At 41.9% G+C, this 22,553-nt stretch overlaps 1 protein-coding gene across 2 annotated transcripts in view; it reads left to right on the top strand.

The window, feature by feature from the left end:
- Nucleotides 1–13,386: 13,386 nt before the first annotated feature.
- ptch1 (patched 1) overlaps nt 13,387–22,553 on the top strand; it is a 71,718-nt gene continuing 62,551 nt past the window's right edge. Inside the window, exons 1-2 of one of the 2 annotated variants that reach the window (XM_033017704.1) lie at nt 13,387–13,559; nt 21,460–21,652. In XM_033017704.1, coding sequence (XP_032873595.1) covers nt 13,557–13,559; nt 21,460–21,652 — 196 coding nt within the window. In that variant the 5' untranslated portion in view covers nt 13,387–13,556. Of the gene's footprint in view, nt 13,560–19,783; nt 20,333–21,459; nt 21,653–22,553 lie in introns of those variants that run through there. The other variant, XM_033017703.1, reaches the window with a different exon arrangement.

Genomic DNA, 22,553 nt, shown 5'->3' with positions numbered 1-22,553 from the left:
TTTTATAGGTCATCGGACCCTGTGGGGCAGAACTACAATGGGGTGGCAGCCCCTACAAACCAATCACAGATATCAATTACATTATAGTGTTACTGACAGTTCCCATGCCCAATTACAAAGCGCCCCATTACAATGTTTCTACAGAAGCTTCTGGAAAGAAGTCAGTTGACCCAAGTAATGCAACATTCTCCCAGGGAGTATAAACCATTCAAACAAGGCTTCACACGTCAGCCAATCATCAAACAGTAACACAAGTACCTTGCAACATTATTAACAGTATTTACAACCTTTCTGCAGCCGGCCAATCCTGATAATGCATCATCAAAATCTCTGAGCTTCTTTGCAAAGTCCTCATACATTTTAACAATAGGGAGGACATCTGGACCTCGCCTTATCTGATATTTCAATCTAGGACCTAGACTTTCTGGCACCGGCTCACAGCTTGTTGCTTTACACAGAAATTGACCAAGCAGACCCTGTAGATACAAAGATCTTCCATTTTATAATAGCTCTATTTTGGCCAATATTAACAACAGTATCTCATGCAGTCAACTTCAAGCAAGTCTGTTTCTTCTTAATCTTGTGTAAAATTAGTGCATGGTCATTCAGCATGTTTATCCATGGTGAAGTGGGGCACCTTTGCTTGAATAGGAGCTTTTTGAAGAATGGACTGTGAAAATGGAAGAATGCTAGGAAACTATAATTGTCTACCCCAGAGGCCAAACTACATGGGATCCCTGGGTTATGTGGGTGTTCCATTACTGAGAATGTTCCAAAGCTGGAAGAAGTGCAGAGAAGATTTACAAGGATATCACCAACACTTGAGGGCTATAGAGAGAGATTGGACTCAATTCCTTGGTGCGCACGAGGCAGAGGAATGATCTTAAGAGGTGTATAAAATGATGATGGGAATTGATAGGATAAATGCACAACCTTTTCCAAACAAAACCCCTTATCATGACTAAAGGCATAATTATTATTATCACTCTTAAAACTCAAGAATGGAGAAAGAATGGAGCATTAACTTTGGGTATGAAGTGTTGACCTTTAGTATCCCAACGACAAAATTAGTTTGGATGGGTTCCTTTAACAACTTCACAACTTCCAGTCACTGGTGAGCATATGAGATAATGCATCTTACAAATAATATTTGGAAAACAAAGGTCCTCAACCAACATTCATCTGATGTACAACACTTGCTGACAATAGCAGAGGTGATGATGGAAAATATGACATGTCCAAATATGTTTTTAAAAATCATCTAAATGAAGGCAGACATCAATGTTGAAAATAACCATCACCTTCCGTGTGTCAGCGCATCTTATGGCTATCTGAAGAAAAGAATACGTAACAACTAAGACCTCAAATCCGGCACTAAACTCATGATTGGGGCCCTTCTGTATGCTCCTGAGACATGGGCTGCAATACCAGGCACCTACCAGCAACAGAGAGACATGGTTAATGTTGTCTCTGCAGATTTCTCCAAGTCCGTTGAAAGACAGGCAAAGCAACATCAGCAACTTCTTGCAGACCAATACTCACAGCAATGAGGCCCTAATTACGCTCATTCCATTCTAACTGCAGTTCATGGCATTCACAGACTTCGAAAACCTGAATTTTCATCACAACAAGAGATTATCAGAAAGACAGTGGAAACAATTCAAGCATTTTGTAAAAGCCTTCATGAAGTTGTTGGCTGCATTACCAACAACATTCAGCCCATAACCATTCACTTTGAAGAAGGTACATTCACGATGGCATTGAGAGCTTCAATTTCATGCATCCAAAAGACATAGACAGTTGGAGCTCCCCAGCTACAAAAATGTCCACACACCTGCCTCATCAAACATCTCCTACCCCACCTGCATCAAAGTCTGCAGATCCCACAATGACCTCTTGAGTCATCTCAGAATCACCTATAGAATGCCAAAAGACAATAGACAATAGATGCAGAAGTAGGCCATTCGCCCTTCAAGCCAGCACCGCCATTCAACGTGATCATGGCTGATCATCCACAATCAGTACCCCGTTACTGCCTTCTCCCCATATCCCCTGACTCCGCTATCTTTAAGAGCCCTATCCCACTCTCTCTTGAAAGTATCCAGAGAACCAGCCTCCACTGCCCTCTGAGGCAGATAATTCCACACTCACAACTCTCTGTGTGGAAAAAGTGTATCCAAACCCTTATTAATCTTATATGTTTCAATAAGATTGCCTCTCATCCTAAATTCCAGAGTATACAAGCCTAGCTGCTCCATTCTCTCAGCATATGACAGTCCCGCCATCCTGGGAATTAACCTCGTGAACCTACGCTGCCTCAATATCATGAATGTTCTTCCTCAAATTTGGAGACCAAAACTGCACACAATACTCCAGGTGTGGTCTCACTAGGGCCCTGTACAACTGCAGAAGGACCTCTTTGCTCCTATACTCAACCCCTGTTGTTATGAAGGCCAACATGCCATTCACTTTCTTTTCTGCCTGCTGTACCTGCATGCTTACTTTCATTGTGGGATAACATTAGCTACCTTCCAATCCACAGGAACTGATCCTGAATTTATAGAACATTGAAAAATTATCACCAATGCATCCACGATTTCTAGAGCGACTTCCTTAAGTACCCTGCGATGCAGACCAACAGGCCCTGGGGATTTATCAGCCTTCAGTCCCATCAGTCTACCCAACACCATTTCCTGTCTAATGTGGATTTCCTTCAGTTCCTCCGTCACCCCAGATCCTTCATTGCCTGCATTGAATTCTCCCAATTTTGTTAGCCCTTGCTGTCTCCTCCCCTTCCTCAGCCCTCGGGCTGTCTCCTCCCATCCTCCAGCCCTCGGGCTCCTCCTCCTCCTTTTTCCTTCCTTCTCCCCGCCACCCCCCATCAGTCTGAAGAAGGGTTTCGGCTCGAAACGTTACCTATTTCCTTCGCTCCATAGATGCTGCTGCACCCGCTGAGTTTCTCCAGCATTTTTGTGTACCTTTGCTTACTTTAATTGACTGATGAACAAGGACCCCCAGATCCCATTGTACTTCTCCTTTTCCCAACCTGACACCATTTAGATAATAATGTGGCTTCCTGTTTTTGCTACCAAAGTGGATAACCTCACATTAATCCACATTAAACTGCATCTGCCATGCATATGCTCACACACCCAACCTGTCCAAGTCACCCTGCATTCTCATAGCATCCTCCTCACAGTTCACATTGCCATCCAGCTTTGTGCCATCTGCAAATTTGCTAATGTTACTTGTAATCCCTTCATCTAAATCATTAATATATATTGTAAATAGCTGCAGTCCCAGCACCAAGCCTTGCGGTACCCCACTAGTCACTGCCTGCCATTCTGAAAGGGACCCGTTAATCCCTACTCTTTGTTTTGTGTATGCCAACCAATTTTCTATCCATGTCAGCACTCTACCCCCAATACCATGTGCCCTAACTTTGCCCACTAATCTCCAAAGTGGGACCTTATCAAATGCTTTCTGAAAGTCCAGGTACACTTCATCCACTGGCTCTGCCTTGTCCATTTTCCTGGTTACATCCTCAAAAAATTCCAGAAGATTAGTCAAGCATGATTTCCCCTTCGTAAATTCATGCTGACTCGAACCGATCCTGTTACTGCTATCCAAATGTGCCGCTATTTCATCTTTAATGATTGACTCCAGCATCTTCCCCACCACCGATGTCAGGCTAACTGGTCTGTAATTCCCTGTTTTCTCTCTCCCGCCTTTCTTAAAAAGTGGGATAACATTAGCTACCTTCCAATCCACAGGAACTGATCCTGAATCTATAGAACATTGAAAAATTATCACCAATGCATCCACGATTTCTAGAGCGACTTCTTTAAGTACCCTGCGATGCAGACCAACAGGCCCTGGGGATTTATCAGCCTTCAGTCCCATCAGTCTACCCAACACCATTTCCTGTCTAATGTGGATTTCCTTCAGTTCCTCCGTCACCCCAGATCCTCTGGCCACTAGTACATCAGGAAGATTGTTTGTGTCCTCCTTAGTGAAGACGGATGCAAAGTACCCGTCCAACTCATCTGCCATTTCCTTGTTCCCCATAATAAATTCACCCTTTTCAGTCTTCAAGGGTCCAACTTTGGTATTAACTATTTTTTTCCTCTTCACATACCGAAAGAAGCTTTTACTATCCTCGTTTATATTCTTCTAGCTTACCTTCGCAACTCATCTTTTTCCCCGTATTGCCTATTTTCGTTATCTTCTGTTGCTCTTTAAACGTTACCCAATGCTCTGCCTTCCCACTCATCTTTGCTATGTTGTACTTCTTATCTTTTATTTTTATACTGTCCCTGACTTCCCTTGTCAGCCACGGTCACCCCCTACTTCTCTTGGAATCTTTCTTCCTCTTTGGAATGAACTGATCCTGCACCTTCTGTATTATTCACAGAAATACCTGCCATTGTCGTTCCATTGTCATCCCTGCTAGGGTATCTTTCCAGTCAACTTGGTTCCATAGTCCCCTTTGTTCAGCTGTAATACTGACATCTCCGATTTACCCTTCTCCCTCTCAAATTGTACATTAACCTCATGTTCCCTTTGAATCCGGTTCATTACACAACACTAAATCCAGAATTGCCTTCTCCCTGGCAGGCTCCAGTACAAGCTGCTCTAAGAATCCATCACGGAGGCACTCCACAAATTCCTTTCTTGGGGTCCAGTACCAACGTGATTTTTCCAGTCTACCTGCATGTTGAAATCTCCCATAACAACCGTAGTATTACCATTACGACATGCCAATTTTAACTCTTGATTCAACTTGCACCCTATATCCAGGCTACTGTTTGGGGGGCTGTAGATGTCCCATTAGGGTCCTTTTACCCTTACAATTCCTCAGTTCTATCCATACTGACTACATCTCCTGATTCTATGTCACCCCTCTCAAGGAACTGAATTTTACTCCTCACCAATGGAGCTACTCCACCCTCTCTGCCCACCTGCCTGACTTTTTGATAGGATGTATACCCTTGAATATTCAGTTCCCAGCCCTGGTCCCTCTTGCAGCCATGTCTCTGTAATTCCCACAACATCATACTTGCCAATTTCTAACTTAGCCTCAAGCTCATCCACTTTATTTCTTATACTTCGCGCATTCATAAACAACACTTTGACTTTGGCATTCACCCCCCCCCCCCCCCCCCCCCCCCCCTCTCACACTGGTAACTATTGGCCATGACTTTACTCTCTTATCCCTTCTCGAACTCTCCTTCCCATTACTTCAGGACTCTTTTGTAACTTTTCCTGTACTCGGTTACCCTTTAACTCCATCTTTATACTCCCAATTTGTCAATCCCTCCCCCCCCCCCCCCCCCCCCACACTATTTAGTGTAAACCCACACGTGTAGCACTAGCAAACCTGCCTGCCAGAATGGGAGTGGAAGCAACATTCTCCACCCCAAGGAACTGCTTAAAAATAACGCTGATGGGTTGTTCCCTTTTGTGGTGGTTACTTCATATCTGTTCATTACATCTGGAATATGAAGCCTTGCAGAAGCTATTCCTTCTATTATTTGCGAAATTCGCTGTACTTCATTCCCCAGACATGATATTCACAATAGGTTGTGTTGTTGGAGTAGCCTACAAATGCAGTGCACTTTGTAGATGGTACACACTGCAGCCAATATGTTGCAAAGATATTTTGTCTGGTGCATGGAGTACCAATCAAGTGGGTTCCTTTGTCCTCCATGGTGGGTCAAGTATCTGTAGTGTTGTAGAAGCTGCACTCATCTAGGCATGTGGAAACCTTTCCATTACATTTCTGGCTTGTGTCCTATAGATAGTCAAAAGATTTAGATGAGTCACTCACCACAGGAGCTGAGCCATTCACTGCAGGAGGATGCACTGCTGCTACCTGCTAGTGTAGCCACAGTATCTATCAGTCTGGTATTGTTGAGCTTCTGGATGTTGATGGGGATCTTGATGATAGCAATACAATTGAAGATTGCAGGTAGTGGAGAGATTCTTGTGAGGTGGCCATTGCCTGACACTACGATCGAATGATTACAGATTCCAATGATGCACATTTTTTCAGCTGTTCCTCAACACCTCATGATATTAGCTTTATGTTTTAGATCGGTTTCAATTCTGCTTTATTTAGCAGGATTGGAATGCCACACAACATGTTGGAGGATATCCTTGCTGCTGTAATGGAAATTTGTATTGCAAGGTCTGTGCGACAGTGCTTCTACTAATGCTGTTCTGAACTGGCTAGCGGGATTTATTTTCAGAATAAGTTTGGCATATAGAAATTAATGAAACATTTTATACAAATAGTTCTATAAATTTAATTATCTTTTAAAGCAATTCTCTACTCTTGATAACTTAAATGTTCCCATCAGATTGCACTGCCTTTTCATTTCAATCCTCTCTAGAACATCCTGCTCTTACACTCCCAACTTCTGTTTAGTTTTTATCTCTGTCCGTAGCATTACGAATATTCAAAGTGCAATTGAAAAGTAAAAGTTTAAGAAACATTACAAATTGCAGCCCTCACAAAAAGAGCATAGTTCCCAGGTAAAATAAATCTTAGGGTGAGGCACAATGCTTTATTGACTTAGCTAACTAGTATTTTACAGAAATTGAAGAAAAAGACCGTTCTGACCGAAAGGTCTGAATGACAATAAAGGAATCTAATCTAATCTAATCTAAATGGATTCTATCAGAAAATAGATAAAATTGTGCTAGATGGCTTTATGAAGAGTTCACTTGGCTTTGACATTAAATTCTGGTAGATCCCAATTTTACACGCAAAGCTGGTTTTACTCTATCTATCTTACACATGCCACTCCCACATTGATAGAGGAAACAAAAAGCAACAGATGAGCATAATAAATTGCATTCACTTTATTTCCATATTAATCAGGGTTTAGTCTACTTTCTTCCTGACGTTTCTATGTTGTGTTAAGTTTAGTATGTGTCCACTGCCTCCAATCTATGATTCCCTTGGTGAGGGAAGTAAGTGCAGTGGCAGACTTCGTCCTCAGCGGAGGCCCCATGGGATTAATTTGCCATGTATTGCTTTATGATGTCATAAAATGGTCTGGCAACTACTGCAGGCTGTTTAGATCCCACTTTGGCTGGTCAGTTCATGGTTGTTATCTAGCACTTTCTGAGTCCTTCTGGGAGGTTTGTTGATTTTGATGGATGTGCCAGTGCCACCGGAGAAGATATCGCCTGCCATTTTGTGGCTGATAGATATTAGATTGGATCATTGACCATTACTTGTGTTCAAGAGAGAGTTAGATATAGCTTTTAAGGCTAACGGAATAAAGGGATATGGGGATAAAGCAGGAACGTGGTACTGATTTTGGATGATCAGCCACGATCATATTGAATGGCGGTGCTGGCCCGAAGGACAGAATAGCCTACTCCTGCACCTATTTTCTATGTTTCTATGTGGAATGTGAAGCCTCCTAACAAATAATCAAACCCCCAAAATTAATAATTCTGAATTAGGAGCCGATTGTAAATTGAAGATCTAGGTCTCCACAGCATTATGAATAACATTCATGATTTTTTTTTAAAACACTTTAGATCTCTGTTGTTAGGAGTTTCACCCCAGTAAGTTGCCACTTGCTCCATTCTGTATTGCCTACAATGGATCTTGATGCTGTACTTCCAACATATCAAATAGAGCCCTATGTACACTTTCTACTGCAAGGTGAGGTAAGAATACAGGATGTCTGTAGTTCCATTCTCAGTTTTCAGATTTTAAAAAGGACGTTTCTAATCTTGGCCTGAATTATACGCAAAATAATTCACAAGTCATAGCAGAGGATCCAGTAGTAAGTATATAATGGTCGCTCTGCTGTAGAGCAGATGGATGCAAATCTACTCCTTTCTAGATGTCCAAATACCATTGAATGTTGTTGAGCTGCACTCACCCAACATAACAGAAAATATCTGTTACATTTATCTCAGACATGAAAAACAAGAGTGGATAGAGTGGATGTGGAGAGGATATTTCCACTAGTGGGGTAGTCAAAGACCACAGGTCAAAGTCTCGGAATAAAAAGACATACCTTTAAGAAGATGAAGAGGAATTTCTTTAGTCAGAGGGTGGTGTATCTGTGGAATTCATTGCCACAGAAGGCTGTGAAGGCCAAGTTAATGGATATTTTAAGGCAGTGATTGATAGATTCTTGATTAGTACGGGTGTCAGGGGTTATGGGGCGAAGGCAGGAAAATTGTGTTGATAGGGAAAGATAAATCGGCCATGATTGAAATGGTGGAGTAGCCTTGATGGGTCGAATGGCCTAATTCTGCTCACATCACGTACTTTTGAACAAATGCTTTTTAAGCATTTATATTTACATATTGGCACGTTTTCCAATGTTCTTTTAATGCAATTTTATAACGGCAAAATAAGTTTGAAATCTCTTGAAAAGGACTGTGATTTGGTGGGAAGAGGAATTGTGTGAAAAATATGTTTCATTAAAGTCCACAACAAGTGGATTCATGCATCTCCATAAACGTTGTGATTTTCTTAGCCAAGGATCTTTTAAACTGAATTATTGGCAATTTACTTTCCATTTACTTCGAAATACTTGTCAAAGGTGTGATGACTGTAAGTGCCATTTGCTAAAGAAAGGAAGCACAGTTAATGCACTTGAGCATGCTGAATAAGGGCCAGGAAACTATTTTCATCCACACAAAACTCTTCAGAATTTTAAACTAATTAGTTTTGATTTTTAGAATACTTTTACTTGTGTAATGTAATAAACTGATGATTTTTCAAATAATTTAGACAGCATCCATTTCACACACACTGAAATGTTTTCATTTGTTTATGAACATGCCATAAATCATATTGAAAGGAGATTTCAAAGTGGTGGGAGGTCCAGTATACCATCTTAACAGCTATTCAGGATTTTAAATTATACTTGTATCGTTAAGGAAAATGTGTCCAAGAAGAAAGGTATGTAAGACAATGTGAATGCTGAGAGATTTCAGTAGATTGTGAAAGATGGGGATGTGTACTGGAGCTGAGAAAGAATGAATAATAATGCATGGAACTTTAGGACATTTGACTCAGGATAGGAATTGGTGTAGACAATAGCAACAACATGGAAACAAATACTTACATGAGCTTCCTTCCATCTTACTTTATCTCAAGCTATCAGGGCAATATTCTATTTTTTTCCTTGTGTGTATCTAACATCTGCTTAAATATCTGTCTTTCACTTCAAAGGAGCATTTTCTAAATTCTACACTGGATTTAGAAGCAATTATCTTCTTTGTTTAGGCCCCAAATTTGGACTTTTGCTGCAGGCACAAACACCTTCATTTCACCCAGTTATTGAATCCCCGCGTAACATTAAAGTCACTTTTTATTCTTCCCTTTCTCTGCCAAATAGGTGTGCAATTCAGAGAAGAAAGATATCTGTCAATTAAGCAAATTAGCACAAAATAGGGTTCTTATATTGAATGCCATCCTGATAACTGATTCCAGACAGACATCAGTTCACACGGTATTTTTGAGTTGTTATAAATGATTTTTTCATTCTTTTTTTTCATTCTTTATTTTGTGAAAGTTATGGCATTGTGATACAGACTTTAAATATGATAGCCCACCAGTTATGGTGCAGTCTTACCAGTAACAACACATAACACACATAAAGGAGCTGAATCTGATTTTAACCATCTCTTTACTGCTACGTCAGGTATTTCCCATATTTTCCAACCAGCCGATGAACTATAAATTAAATGGGACATATCAGGTGATTTGTGCGCTAACACTGACAAGAACAAACATGAAAGTTAATGGATTCTCCTTGATACTCAGTTGGTTCACTGCTGATCTTTTGTAACACCTATATGTGTGCAAAATGGAAACACCTACCTGTGTGTGGATTGGAACCATCTACATGTGTGATTCATTACTGATTGTGAATAACCAACCTTCCCCGTGTTTACTTGCTGACCAAAAACAAATTTAAACATTTTTGTTTAAGAAGGAACAGCAGATGCTGAAAAATCGAAGGTAGACAAAAATGCTGGAGAAACTCAGCGGGTGAGGCAGCATCTATGGAGCGAAGGAAATAGGCAACAAAACCCTTCTTCAGACTGATGTGAGGGTGGGGGGGTGGGGGGGGGGGGGGTGAAGAAGAAAGGAAGAGGAGGAGCCAGAGGGCTAGAGGGAGAGCTAGAAGGGGAGGAGACAGGAAGGACTACCTGAAATTAGATAAGTCAATGTTCATACCGCTGGGGTGCAAACTGCCCAAACGAAATATGAGGTGCTGCTCCTCCAATTTACGGTGGTCCTCACTCTGACCATGGAAGAAGCCCAGGACAGAAAGGTCAGTTTTGGAATGGGGAGTTGAAGTGCTGAGCCACTGGGAGATCAGGTTGGTTATTGCGAACCGAGCGGAGGTGTTCGGCGAAGCGATCGCCAAGCCTACGCTTGGTCTCACCGATGTAGATCAGCTGACATTTAGAGCATAGGATGCAATAGATGAGGTTGGAGGAGATGCAGGTGAACCTCTGTCGCACCCGGAAAGACTGCTTGGGTCCTTGAATGGAGTCAAGGGGGGAGGTAAAGCGACAAGTGTAGCATTTCTTGCAGTTGCAAGGGAAAGTGCCCGGAGATGGGGTGGGAAGGGTGGGAAGGGACGAATGGATCAGGGAGTTACGGAGGGAGTGGTCTCTGCGGAAAGCGGAAAGGGGAGGAAGTGGGAAGATGTGGCAAGTGGTGGGGTCACGTTGGAGGTGGCGTAAATGTCGTGGGATTATTTGTTGTACGTTGTATGTTGTTCTACCAGCCATCACATACAACAAATAATCCTCCTATCGTTTTGCCGAACACCTCCGCTCGGTTCACTATATCCAACCTGATCTCCCGGTGGCTCAGCACTTCAACTCCCCCTCCCTCCCATTCCGAATCCGACCTTTCTGTCTTGGGCCTCCCCATGATCAGAGTGAGGACCACCGGAAATTGGAGGAGCAGCACCTCATATTTCGCTTGGGCAGTTTGTACCCCAGTGGTATGAACATTGACTTCTCTAATTTCAGTAAGTCCTTACTGTCTCCTCCCCTTCTAGCTCTCCCTCCTCTTCCTTTATTATACTCATCCCCCCCCCCCCCCCCCCCCCCTCACATCAGTCTGAAGAAAGATTTCGGCCCGAAACGTTGCCTATTTCCTTCGCTCCATAGATGCTGCCTCACACGCTGAGTTTAAACATTTTTGGCTTGCTTATGTTTAAGTCAGCCCATGCTGATGAGCACAATTACACCCAATATCAATGTATGTCCTATCATTTGATGTATGCTAACTTCAAGCCACCAGATCTACCATATAATAATGAATTAAACCCGGAATACAACATTTTCAGGAAAATTATATCTAATTTGGTCATTTAGCATAGCCCAGCCCGTTTGTCCAAGCCAGCCAGGACCAAACTGGCCCACTTGCTCCTTATCCTGGGAGAAGGCCCAAGACTGCCCTGTGTCTGCAAACAGGAAGAGGTGTTTTTGGGTTGGAGGGGAATTCCATCCTTCACCAGCTTTGGCCCAGTGACCTTCATTTCACAGAATGGTAAAACAAGAACCAACATACTGTTTTGGTTCACTTTATTGTTAATCAAAAAATGATACCCACCCCCCATTGTGCACGAATTCTCTGAATTGTTACTGTAACCTACTTGCACTTGGCCACCTCTGTGACCAGTATTCAGCAACTGAGCTGTATCATTTACAGATATTTAAGGGTTATGTTTAAGTTTATTGGTACTAAGGTTTTTCTGTTATTTAACGAATGCCCCACAACTAATAATGTCTGCATTCCGAAATAAAAACCTGAACATCTGACATATTTAATGGACGGAATTACACCCATTGAAACCGATTATTTTATTGGATTAAGAATAGCATCGCCACTCCAGAGCCCCCCACCCACTCTTCCGCCTGTGTTCCATCTTTGTCTTCCCGTCTCGTATGGAAATTGCAATTAAAGCAGTTCAAAACATCCTCCGGCATCTGTGGGGTCTTCAGTTTCCCAACTCAAAAAAAGTTCCCTGTGGTTTAAATGATAACTTAAAATCTTTAAACGCTCTTTTCGTTTTCTTTAAAGCAGAAACGTCATTCGGAAGGTGAACAGATCCAACGTCATACGCTATCCGTTTCTTGCGATGATCAGAATTGGCAGTATTGATTGCAGCTCAGCGTGAACGATGTTTGCAAGGGGCAGCTATCCGTGTGGTATCTATTGTACATCCACAAGCAACCAACACAGCATTAAAAAAATCAAGAATAGCTGGTATACTACTTGACTCTTGCGCACAGGTAGAAGCTAATCTGTGGCAGGAGTCAACAATGTATTATATTTTGTATATGGACTATTACATTTTAAGACACATTTTATTTATTTTGCATCCGCATTTTACTTAAGTTGACCTAGACTTGGAAGTTTCTCTGGCTCTGATTACCAACATGACCCTTCTCAGACACACGCACAGTCTTACAATCGGTCTATATTTGCCACTTCACTCGGTGTTTCTGTCTTGGTGTCTCATTATTTCTGACAAAGTTATTTTCTGCCTTTCATGTATTGTTACACGATGTCTCGTTCTCTTCCCGTATTTCTTTACACTGTATCCCACTGCTATTCATCCCCCCCCCCTCTCCCTCCCCTTGTCATTGCCTTGAATCTTGAGATCGCATCTTATTCTGTAATTCAACTTTTTTCCACGTCCGTTCCCCGCGTTACTAAAGACATGAATTTTAGGCAATAAAATTATAAGATATTTAACTTCTGAAACAGTTAAATTGCTTTGAAGAATTGTATCTGAGCGCAGCAATGTCCTTTTCCTCGCAAATGCAGTGTTTGGGTGGAACGTGGCTCCACGTTCACGGTGCCTATCCTACATTAAAGATTATTGATCAGTATTTTGGAACATTTCAATTGTTTTTTATAGAAGACGAACAAAATGATTCCCTTTGTGAAACGTGACAATGTAAAGTATACAATTACGCAGTTTCATCTTTTGAAACCAGTCGTGTTTATACAGCTATTTCTCCCACCGATATATCACCATTTATTTATCAGTTTCCACACAGAATTAGTTAGCGCCATTTCAACAATGGATAAATAATCTCCTTTTCTAGTTGTCAATATTTCGGAAAGTTTCGTGTGGATTTCACAGCAACTGAGCACAGTACGTGGTTTCTTATGGTCTGCGCTGTAGCGAGTGTTTACACAGGACTGACTGATAGCACGCTAGTTTCGTTTAGATTTAACTGTAGTTTATTGTGCAAGGGGGGGGCGGTGGTGTTGGGCAGTCACGTGACGGTGACAGGTCCTGCCTATTGAGAGCAGACCACCCACCTCGAAGACCGCGCTGCTTAATAGAAACAGGCATGTAATTGTGAGACCTTCCAGCACACAGCAGAATGACTGCAACCTAGCAGGATTATTACAATCCCTGTTCCTTTAAAACCTTTTTTTTTTAAATTTTGTGAGAAATAACATCTTTTAGCTCCTGAAAATATCTCGACAAGCGAGACCAGCGCGGTCATACAAGGGAGGTTCGGGGAAGATGGTAAGTTACCTTTGATTAGAACACGGAGAGACCGCAGAACTCTTGGAGTGATCGCTTGGCAGATGGCATAAACTCGCTGTGTTACTGATACAGTTATTTTAGCCTCTGCTTCTGTAGCTAATACTGGGATTATTGTGGTTGGGTGGTGCAGCAGCGTTGATAAAGATCCGAGGTGATTTTGCTGTTTGATTGTACTAGAAAGACCCAGTTTGGCTTAAACTGGTCGCTGAACAGACGGTGAGTTAATGGAAAAGGTGACTAGGGGTGACTAGAGCTAGGGGTCCCGAGGATCCCTCGAACTCATTTTCACGCTCCGAGAGGTCGCCCCCCGCTTCCGTTCAGCGCAATTCTTATAGAGATGCACCTCTGGGACAAAAATAAATCTCTGATCGGTGCTGTCTCCCCTAGCAGGGAAAAAGACATCTATATTTTCTTCAGTTGAACTTCTGCATGTAGCGTGGCGTGCCGTATGATTGCCGTTTTCTTTCATCCACCTCCAATACCTTGTACCTTGTACCAAAGTATTCGCGTATATAGTACTTTATCATTTGCCTTATCCCCAACAATTTAGTGCCTTATACTTAAATGTTACTTAAAATACAGTGAGCCGGTCGATAAAAGTACATTTTATAAAGCAAAATCAATCCTCGATGAAAAAAAGTTCTCAAAATCATTTATTTCGGATCAAAGACTACAGTATAAAATGAAACCTGGTAATTATATTTAAAGCGTGGCCATTTGAAAAAAAAGAACTTCCACTATAAAAACGAGTGGTGGAATTCGGCGCGTGTAAATGAATGCCAATTTTTTTTTAATTTTCGCTGAAATAGTTTTGCCTCTTAGACTTCAGCATCTCTCCCCCCCCCCCCCCCCCCCCCCGCTTTATTTTTTGCTGGTAATAGTCCTATTGAGTGATGTAGGCGTGAGGTGTAAACCGGATTAGCAGAGTCAAAGGGTGAGTACAATGAGGCGGAATTGTTTTACTTCCTTTCATTTCTCACGCCTATATATCTAATAAATTTCTTGCTACAGCAGTAGGTCAAAGGATCGTGTCGCCAATCGTGTTCGACAAGACGTGATGCTAGGCTGTCAAATGAATGGCCCCTGAAATGATTAAACTTACTTACTGAAAGCAGAATTGTGTGAGTTTGTCGGTGTATATATGGCTGTGTGTTCTATTCCTAATTCGGTATCCATGCTCTGGGCAACATGCAATGCACTGCTCTTTCAGCTCGATCAGGGGTAATTAGTCGCATTATTTTGACAGTTTTTGTGAGTGGTGCTTTTCCCCCCATCGTGTGTGGGAGAAGCAGAGGGGAGGCTTGACATATTGAAACCAGTTACAAGAAAAACTACTGTGCTGTGTTTGAAGATTAAAGCACGTTGGAGCACAACGTCAACTTCAGTTGAAAAAAATCTGTTAACAGAAATTAGTTCAAAGAAAATTGAAAACATCTTTCACAAATTGACCATTTTTTATTAATTAGTCCAGGCAAAATCAGCAACACTGAAAATCTAAAACTTATTGCTATTTAGAGGTGAATTACAATGATGTGCAATGCATTTTCCTCAGTGCTCCAGAATTAAAGCTAATGTTAAAGTTAAAGCTACACAATGATGGATCTAAACATTTTATGTAGATCTATACATTTTCTTATTTATATCCAGTGGTTACAGCATATAGTCCCAAAGGTACACTTGTTCCCAAAGGAACTAATGTAGAAAGCCCTATTTCATTCACATTTATAGCAATCAAAAATGGTTTGATTGATTTGTGTCAATCAGAGAGTAACATACTGTATAGCGTGTGTGCTTCCTTACACAATTGGCGCCATGTCTGCCTAGAATTCAATGGAGGCTCCAAACAAGTAAAGATGAAACACCTGTATTTGTTGGATTCGGATAAGTTTGCAGCAAGATGTGATGCCTGAATGTGCCATTGGCGCAAGGTTATTGACACTCTCTATTTAACAGAAGAAAATACTGAAATACCTCAAAATCTATAGATTAATGACAGCATGATCAGGATAGTGGAAAACCAGGGCATGTTAGATGGATGGAGATATTTAAGGGAAAATATTCATTCTTATTGATAATTTCAACAACCAGATATGATTACTAAAACATGTTATTGATTAAATCAATAAGATTGAATCCTTCCTGTAAATGTAAATCATAAAACGTGGTAGAGTTCGCCAAATCAGATAATGATGTTGAAAACGGGAATAATAAACATTGTAGGGTATTGTATTACGTTGTGTCTATCTAACCACGATTTGAAATGAGAAATAACAAAATGAAGTTTAAAATTTGCATATTGTGGATATCATTTTAATATACATTAAATGGTTGGCTCAATATACACCGGACATTTGGTGTAAAATAAATTACCATCGCACAAGTAAAGGTTCAAACGCAAGAGATGGAAAATGCTCCATAAGAGTCAAATGACAAATAAAATTGATTAAATCCATTTGACGAAAAAAACGATTCTGACCATTATGAGGAGACCCATAATGATTTGTTGAAGTTAACCCAAGCGGTCGTCGAACGCTGTTTACATGAACAAGGCATGCATATTAAAGACAGCAATGCTTCCAAATGTAAATAAGGCTAGATTGATTACGAACAACATTATCGCTTCGCAATGGAACACTCGCATGCATTAGTAATGAGGCAAATTGGGGGCATCCATAGCTGACCACCCACGTTGAAAGTTTGAGCTCACACTTCTTCCTTTCTCTGCAGCCATACAGAAGCAAAGCAATTACATGCCAAATGTACTCTATCCATTCCCTATGTCCATGGAGCACAAGCTTAAAATGCACCGCCCTTTTAAACATTCCTTTTTTTAAATAGAACAACCACTCATTATAAATTGGAAGACGTTTTGACATGGCATCTTTAAAAGAAAGTCAAAGAGAGCCCTTGGACATTTGGTGCCATTATATTTTACCACCAACCAAATACCTTGCTTATCGTATTTGTGTGCGCACAATCATTGTGGTTAAAAGTGGGTACATGGAAGTGAGGTTCGCGACAAGTTTGGATTGATGATAGGTAGAACATGATAAAATCTAATTTCTATCACGTTAGCAAACATATTTGTCAGTTGGTCATCATGGTAATCTTAATCTTAGGCAATAAGAAGTTTCTGATTAACCTTATTTAACCTTAAGTTAACAAAAATGTGTTAACACAATTAACCCGTACTATTTGTAGACCACCAACAAAGTGAATTGACTTAATTTTTCATCTTTATTACTGAGAAAAATAAATTGTGTAAATTAAAATTCGCCAATAATGCATCCATTTGAAAGGGTAGCATTAATTTGCCATTTCGTAGATCTTTAATATGAAAAATTATCATTTTATTTGAGCCAATTTTCTGATTAGTCTTCTCTTGAATTGAATACAATTTTGTTCTATCACATTTCGTCTGGTGTGATATTTGATATTTATAAATGTTATTATAAACGGAATACTAAAATGCACAGAGGGTTAAATTATATTTACATACGCAAATCCAGAAAACATAAAACCCAATTGGGAACAAAATACAGCTGTTGTGATAGTAAATGTTAGTTCAGAATTTAGATTCCTTTTGACTAATTCATCAATCTTCGTGCTTTGTTGCAATACCACTTGGGACCTCTAAGGGGAGTAATGTAAAATATACTTCGAGAGCGCGGTTTAGTCATATACATGTATTAATTCTAAGAGTGGTTAGGGCAGACATTGATTACATTTCCCACCAGACAGGTGACAATCGACCATATTATCAAGCTAAGATTTGGAGATCACATTTATAATTATCAGATTTTCCGAAATAAATAAATCGAAAACAATGTACATTTCCCAATTTTCTGTATAATACAGCAAAATGTGGTCGAATTGGATTGAGATATACGACGATGAAATATCAGTTCATTTATGCTTAAATGATTAAGCTAACTATTATTGATAATTAATATTTAATTGATGAATGGAAGTTAATTATTGGAAACTTACGTATGGATTATGAAACCTGCTCAAATTAAGGTGTTTGCTTTAATGTGAAGTTGAGAAAGTTGTAAACATTTGTTGTATAGATTAAGTCTATTCATATTTAATACTGTCGCCAAAATCATTTATTGAGGAAAAACATGGCTTCAAATCTGAATCTGATTCTGATTTTATGAAGTGACATTCTGGATTAGAGTGGTATATATCTGCTGATATTAATCTACTTCCGTGTGCTCGCGTCAAGGTGCTAGAAATCACGAATAATCAATTCCGTACACCCACTCGACACACTGCATGTAACTTATATACTTAATTTTAGCTATTATATACTGTGCCATTTATGTTCCCATGATTATTTACTATACCTAATGTAAAGGTGAATTTGTTATACTATTTTGTGTAACTTTACAGCTTTGGCTTGATAGAGTATAGTAAACGGGATTGCTCTAAATAGGCACATTGTGTATGTATTGATGTGGTTGGCCGAGGGAGCGGTTTAGTGTTGACCGTCTTTATGAACGGACATCAATAAAACCAGTTTGAGGCCTTGACAAGGTTTGACACCGAATGGTAGAAAGATAGTGGAAAGCAGAGTCTTCCTGAAGTGGTGTATTGCCCTTCAAACTTTAACTCAGCAAGTTAAAATGTTGAACCGTGTGTGTGTGTTGTGGTTTTGTTGATTGAGTCAGAAAATTGAAATCCCACTCTTGAGATTTGCGCAAAAATCTCGGTTGATTCGACAATGCAGCACTGAAAGGCTACTCTATCAGGGATGCCGTCAATCGGATGAGAAATTAAAGCGAGTTTCCGTCTGTTCTCCCAAGTGAATGTTAAATACCCCAGGCCAATGTTTCACGGAAAAGCACGAAGGGAAGCCTTGTTTCCTGCCCGATGTTTTCGCCTCGTTGACATTCTGGAAAGCAGATTATCCTCACATTATCATGTTTTTGTGCGTGTGAGATCTTGCTGTGTACACGTTGGCCGCTGCGCTTCGTGTGTTGAAACAGCGACCCTTCATTGACTGCGAACCGCTTTATAACGTTTTGAAAGGCGCCATATATAAATGGACGTAGTTTATCGTACGGAATGACGGCGAGTGGATAGATCTTGTTCGGAATTGTTCGGAGCTTGCCTCAGATTCTTTACGCACAGGCGCACATGAATGTGAAATTCAACTGAGCAAGTTTCCTTTCCTCATCCTATCCCCCTTTCCCTTCTGAAATTAACAGAAGTCTGTTAATTATCCATGCAAATCAGATTGATCCTGATGGGGTTTGACAGGACCACTGAGGATTTTGTTTTCTTCCTTTGATACTACTGTAATTCAGCCATTCTCACATTGTGTCAGCGCGTCGCCCTGGGTACGCCGGTCACATGACCCTAATGAAACTCCCCACATCTCCCAATGAATAAAATGAAAATGTGTATGGGTGGTTTGTGCGGGGGCGGTGGGAGGGGTGTGTGGGATTTCTACGATTAAAATGAAAGATATCCCTATTTGTCTGAAAAGTCCCAGATAGGGAACAAAAAATGAAGTTAAATCATTTCCCAAAGATTTATATCCATTCGGGTGCATTTCCTATTTATTGTGGGAGAGTTTTAATAGTTTATATTCTTTTCATTCGCGTGGTTTGAGAAAGAGCAGCTATTGAAAAATTTCGAAAGAAAATGTACGTGCGCGCACATACACACACACCTCGTACTTCCAACTGCACGATCCAAAGGCTGTCATTATCCGTGCAAGCCTGCTAATTCAACTGAGACCTCCCAGTATTTGTTACAACTCGATGCCAAGATAAAGAATGTCCATTGAAACAAGAGCAAATGGTTAAAATAAAACTTCAAAATCATTCGCCAGGACCGGACTCCCTGTAATCTGCAGAACCCCCAACCTGCTGTTACGGGAAAAAATTGCTAAATTGCAGCTCTGTCGAAAATATATAAAAGTTTGTTTTACCAAGTGCGTGCAAAGGAGAGAGAGAGAGAAAGACTGTGACGGGAGTGAAAGGCTATGATTTCTTTCAGCCGAACCGCGACTCCCCTGAAGTGGGGATGGATGCATTCGCAGCCTGGGTGGTCTCTCTACTTTGGTGAGCTGTTGCTAAGCAGCTAATAATAGTCGTGTTTGCTGAGTAATTTCAACCTTCCTCAGCCAATCAGAGCCAAGCAATACAAACCTTCACCCAGCCATCTGACGGCCCTGGAGGCGGGTTTTTGCTTTCCTTCCCCCCTAAATGGAGAGACAGGCTTTTTTTCCCTATTGAATCAAGGCTCACCGAGCTCCGGGGCCTGTTTTGCACAGTATGGTTCAAGCGAGTGATCGGTGCGGGTAAACTCCCCGAGTCTCTGCAAGAAGGTGAACGTTTTCAAGCTGCCCTCTCCGGTCTCTTTTAAAGCGCACTGTGCCCCCGTGAATGTAGAATAACTCCAGGATCCCCCAGATCGCGAAATGTGGGAATGGAAGGCGCAAACTTTGACTCGCCATCGCTACGAGGAGTATGAAGTTTGCCAGGCAGCGTCTACTTTGTTGAGGATTAAAGTTTGGTGGAACCTAAGACGGTGTGTGATTATACTGCCCAAGTCCCATCAACAACATGGCCTCGGCTGTTAACATTACGGAGCGCCGAAGGACAGAGGAGGAGGAGGACCATGTTCAGCAAAACAGGAGGAGGATAAGGAGAAACCTGCGGCATCCGACAGCGGTTTTAGATTATCTGGAACGGCCGAGCTATTGCGATGCTGCCTTCGCGCTGGATCAGATCTCAAAGGTGCATTTCCAGTTCGTAAAACCCTTTTTATGTTTGCTTCTCATTTTGTGCATTGGGGGGCCTTTTGTGTTCCCCTATTCTTATCCATAAACGGTAGAGTGGGAGCTAATCGCCGCCGCATCGATGCTTACACTGAGCAGCAAGTAGAAGTGAAAGTTTTAAAGCGAGGATAACAAAGCTCAGCTCTCCCAGGCGGCGCTTCCACAATCGCTGCAGTCCAAATAGCACGGAGGGAGCATCGACTCACTTGGATGTGTGTGTGGGATTTCTTGTTTCTTTAACTCGCCATGTTTTTGCGTGGAGTTGCTTTACAGCAATGAGGATTTAGGATTGCATTTAAAAGATACAAAAATCTGCAAAGTCCTGGCTGCATGCTTTAAGTTTTAAAGTAAACAAAAAGCGAAACATTCTTTAAGCGATCGTATCTGTTCAGAGTAGAGTTATAAACTGAAATCCATGTGGCTCCCTCTTCCGTTCGCAAATATTGTCGTAACTCTCAGATGGCTGCTTCACTTCCTAATTCAGATCACAGCGTCCTGATACTGCTATGGAAATGAATTACTCCAGCTTATGATGTTACAGCAGAGCAACCACGTGGATGTACTCTTTGCTACTATGTATTCTATTAGATGTCGATCCAATAAATCCGGCTGTTACATTCAATATATTAAATACAAAAACTTAACACGTCGATTCTTTCGGGGTTTAACTTTTATGTACATTATATATTTGCATGCATTTATCCTGTCCTCTTAATTTATTTGCATATTTTAATGTACCGATTGGATTTCACAGCATGGGATACCGATCCCCTTTTGCAGCAGTGTTTCTGCCCCTGTAGTCTGTCACCGCTGCAGGTTGGATTGCAATTTAGACAGATGAAGTGACAGTCGCTGCAGAGACTTGCCGTCACTTTTAGTAACATAATACGTAATATGATATAATCCAATGGGCAGTGTTTAATGGCGCAAGTTTAATTAAAAGCTTTGGGCTTTAAAGCTTTACTTATTCACAAAAAGACAATTGTTGCAACTAGAAATCGTCAATTGAAAGGAGTGCTGTCTCTTTAAGGATGCAATTGTCCGATGAGTTCCCTCAGATTCTCAAGTGTCTCTTTTCTCTTTTAGGGAAAGGCTACTGGAAGGAAAGCACCGTTGTGGCTTCGAGCTAAATTTCAGGAACTGTTTTTTAATCTGGGCTGTTACATTCAAAGGAACTGTGGCAAGTTCTTCGTTGTGGGCCTGTTAATATTTGGGGCGTTCGCAGTGGGATTAAGGGCTGCTAATCTTGAAACCGATGTCGAGGAGCTGTGGGTGGAAGGTAAGACCTTTCCCCTCTCGGGGGGAGTTTGTTTTATTTCCGCCGAATCAAAGTTTAAAACTATGAATCAGTGCCACCAAAAGACGAGGTGGGTGGGGGAGATGAAGAAACATCATACCGGAGTGGGATTGTTTATTGTATGTCTGTCTGGCCGAAGGCCAAGTAAAAGTTACAAAGACGTTGCTGTAATCCTTTATAATTAATCTCTACATTTGTATAAACCTCACGGCGTCTGGGTGTTGTGGGATGGGGGGTGGGTGATTTGTGGCACCTTGTTTGTGGGGTTGGGGGTGCAGGGGAGGGGGTGCAGGGGGGTGGGGGTGAGGAGGGTGATTTGTGGCACCTTGTTTGTGGGGTTGAGGGTGCAGGGTGGGGGGGGGTGAGGAGGGTGATTTGTGGCACCGTGGGGGTGGGGGTGCAGGGGGGGGGTGAGAAGAGTGATTTGTGGCACCTTGTTTGTGGGGTTGGGGGTTGGGGGTGAGGGTGCAGGGGGTGAGGGTGCAGGGAGGGGGGTGAGGAGAGTGATTTGTGGCACCTTGTTTGTCGGGGTGGGGGTGCAGGGGGGGGGTGAGGAGGGTGATTTGTGGCACCTTGTTTGTGGGGTTGGGGGTGCAGGGGGGGTGAGGGTGCAGGGGGGGAGTGAGGAGGGTGATTTGTGGCACCTTGTTTGTCGGGGTGGGGGTGCAGCTTCTCTTTAAGTGTGGAGCTTGTCAAAGCCGCCATTTTGTGAGCGCCCCCAGCAGCAGCAGTGACCGGTGCGGCCGAGCCTTGCCGGGCCGGGGCGGCCACTGAGTGAGAGTGGCGGTCGGGCGGGCCTAGCCGGGCCGGGGCGGCCACTGAGTGACTGAGCCAGTGACCGGTGCGGCCGAGTGGCGGGCGGTCGGGCGGGCCTAGCCGGGCC

This window comes from Amblyraja radiata, chromosome 3, assembly GCF_010909765.2.
Source record: "Amblyraja radiata isolate CabotCenter1 chromosome 3, sAmbRad1.1.pri, whole genome shotgun sequence".
In the NCBI taxonomy this organism is placed as follows: Eukaryota; Metazoa; Chordata; class Chondrichthyes; order Rajiformes; family Rajidae; genus Amblyraja; species Amblyraja radiata.
This window is presented reverse-complemented; position numbering and strand designations above follow the sequence as displayed.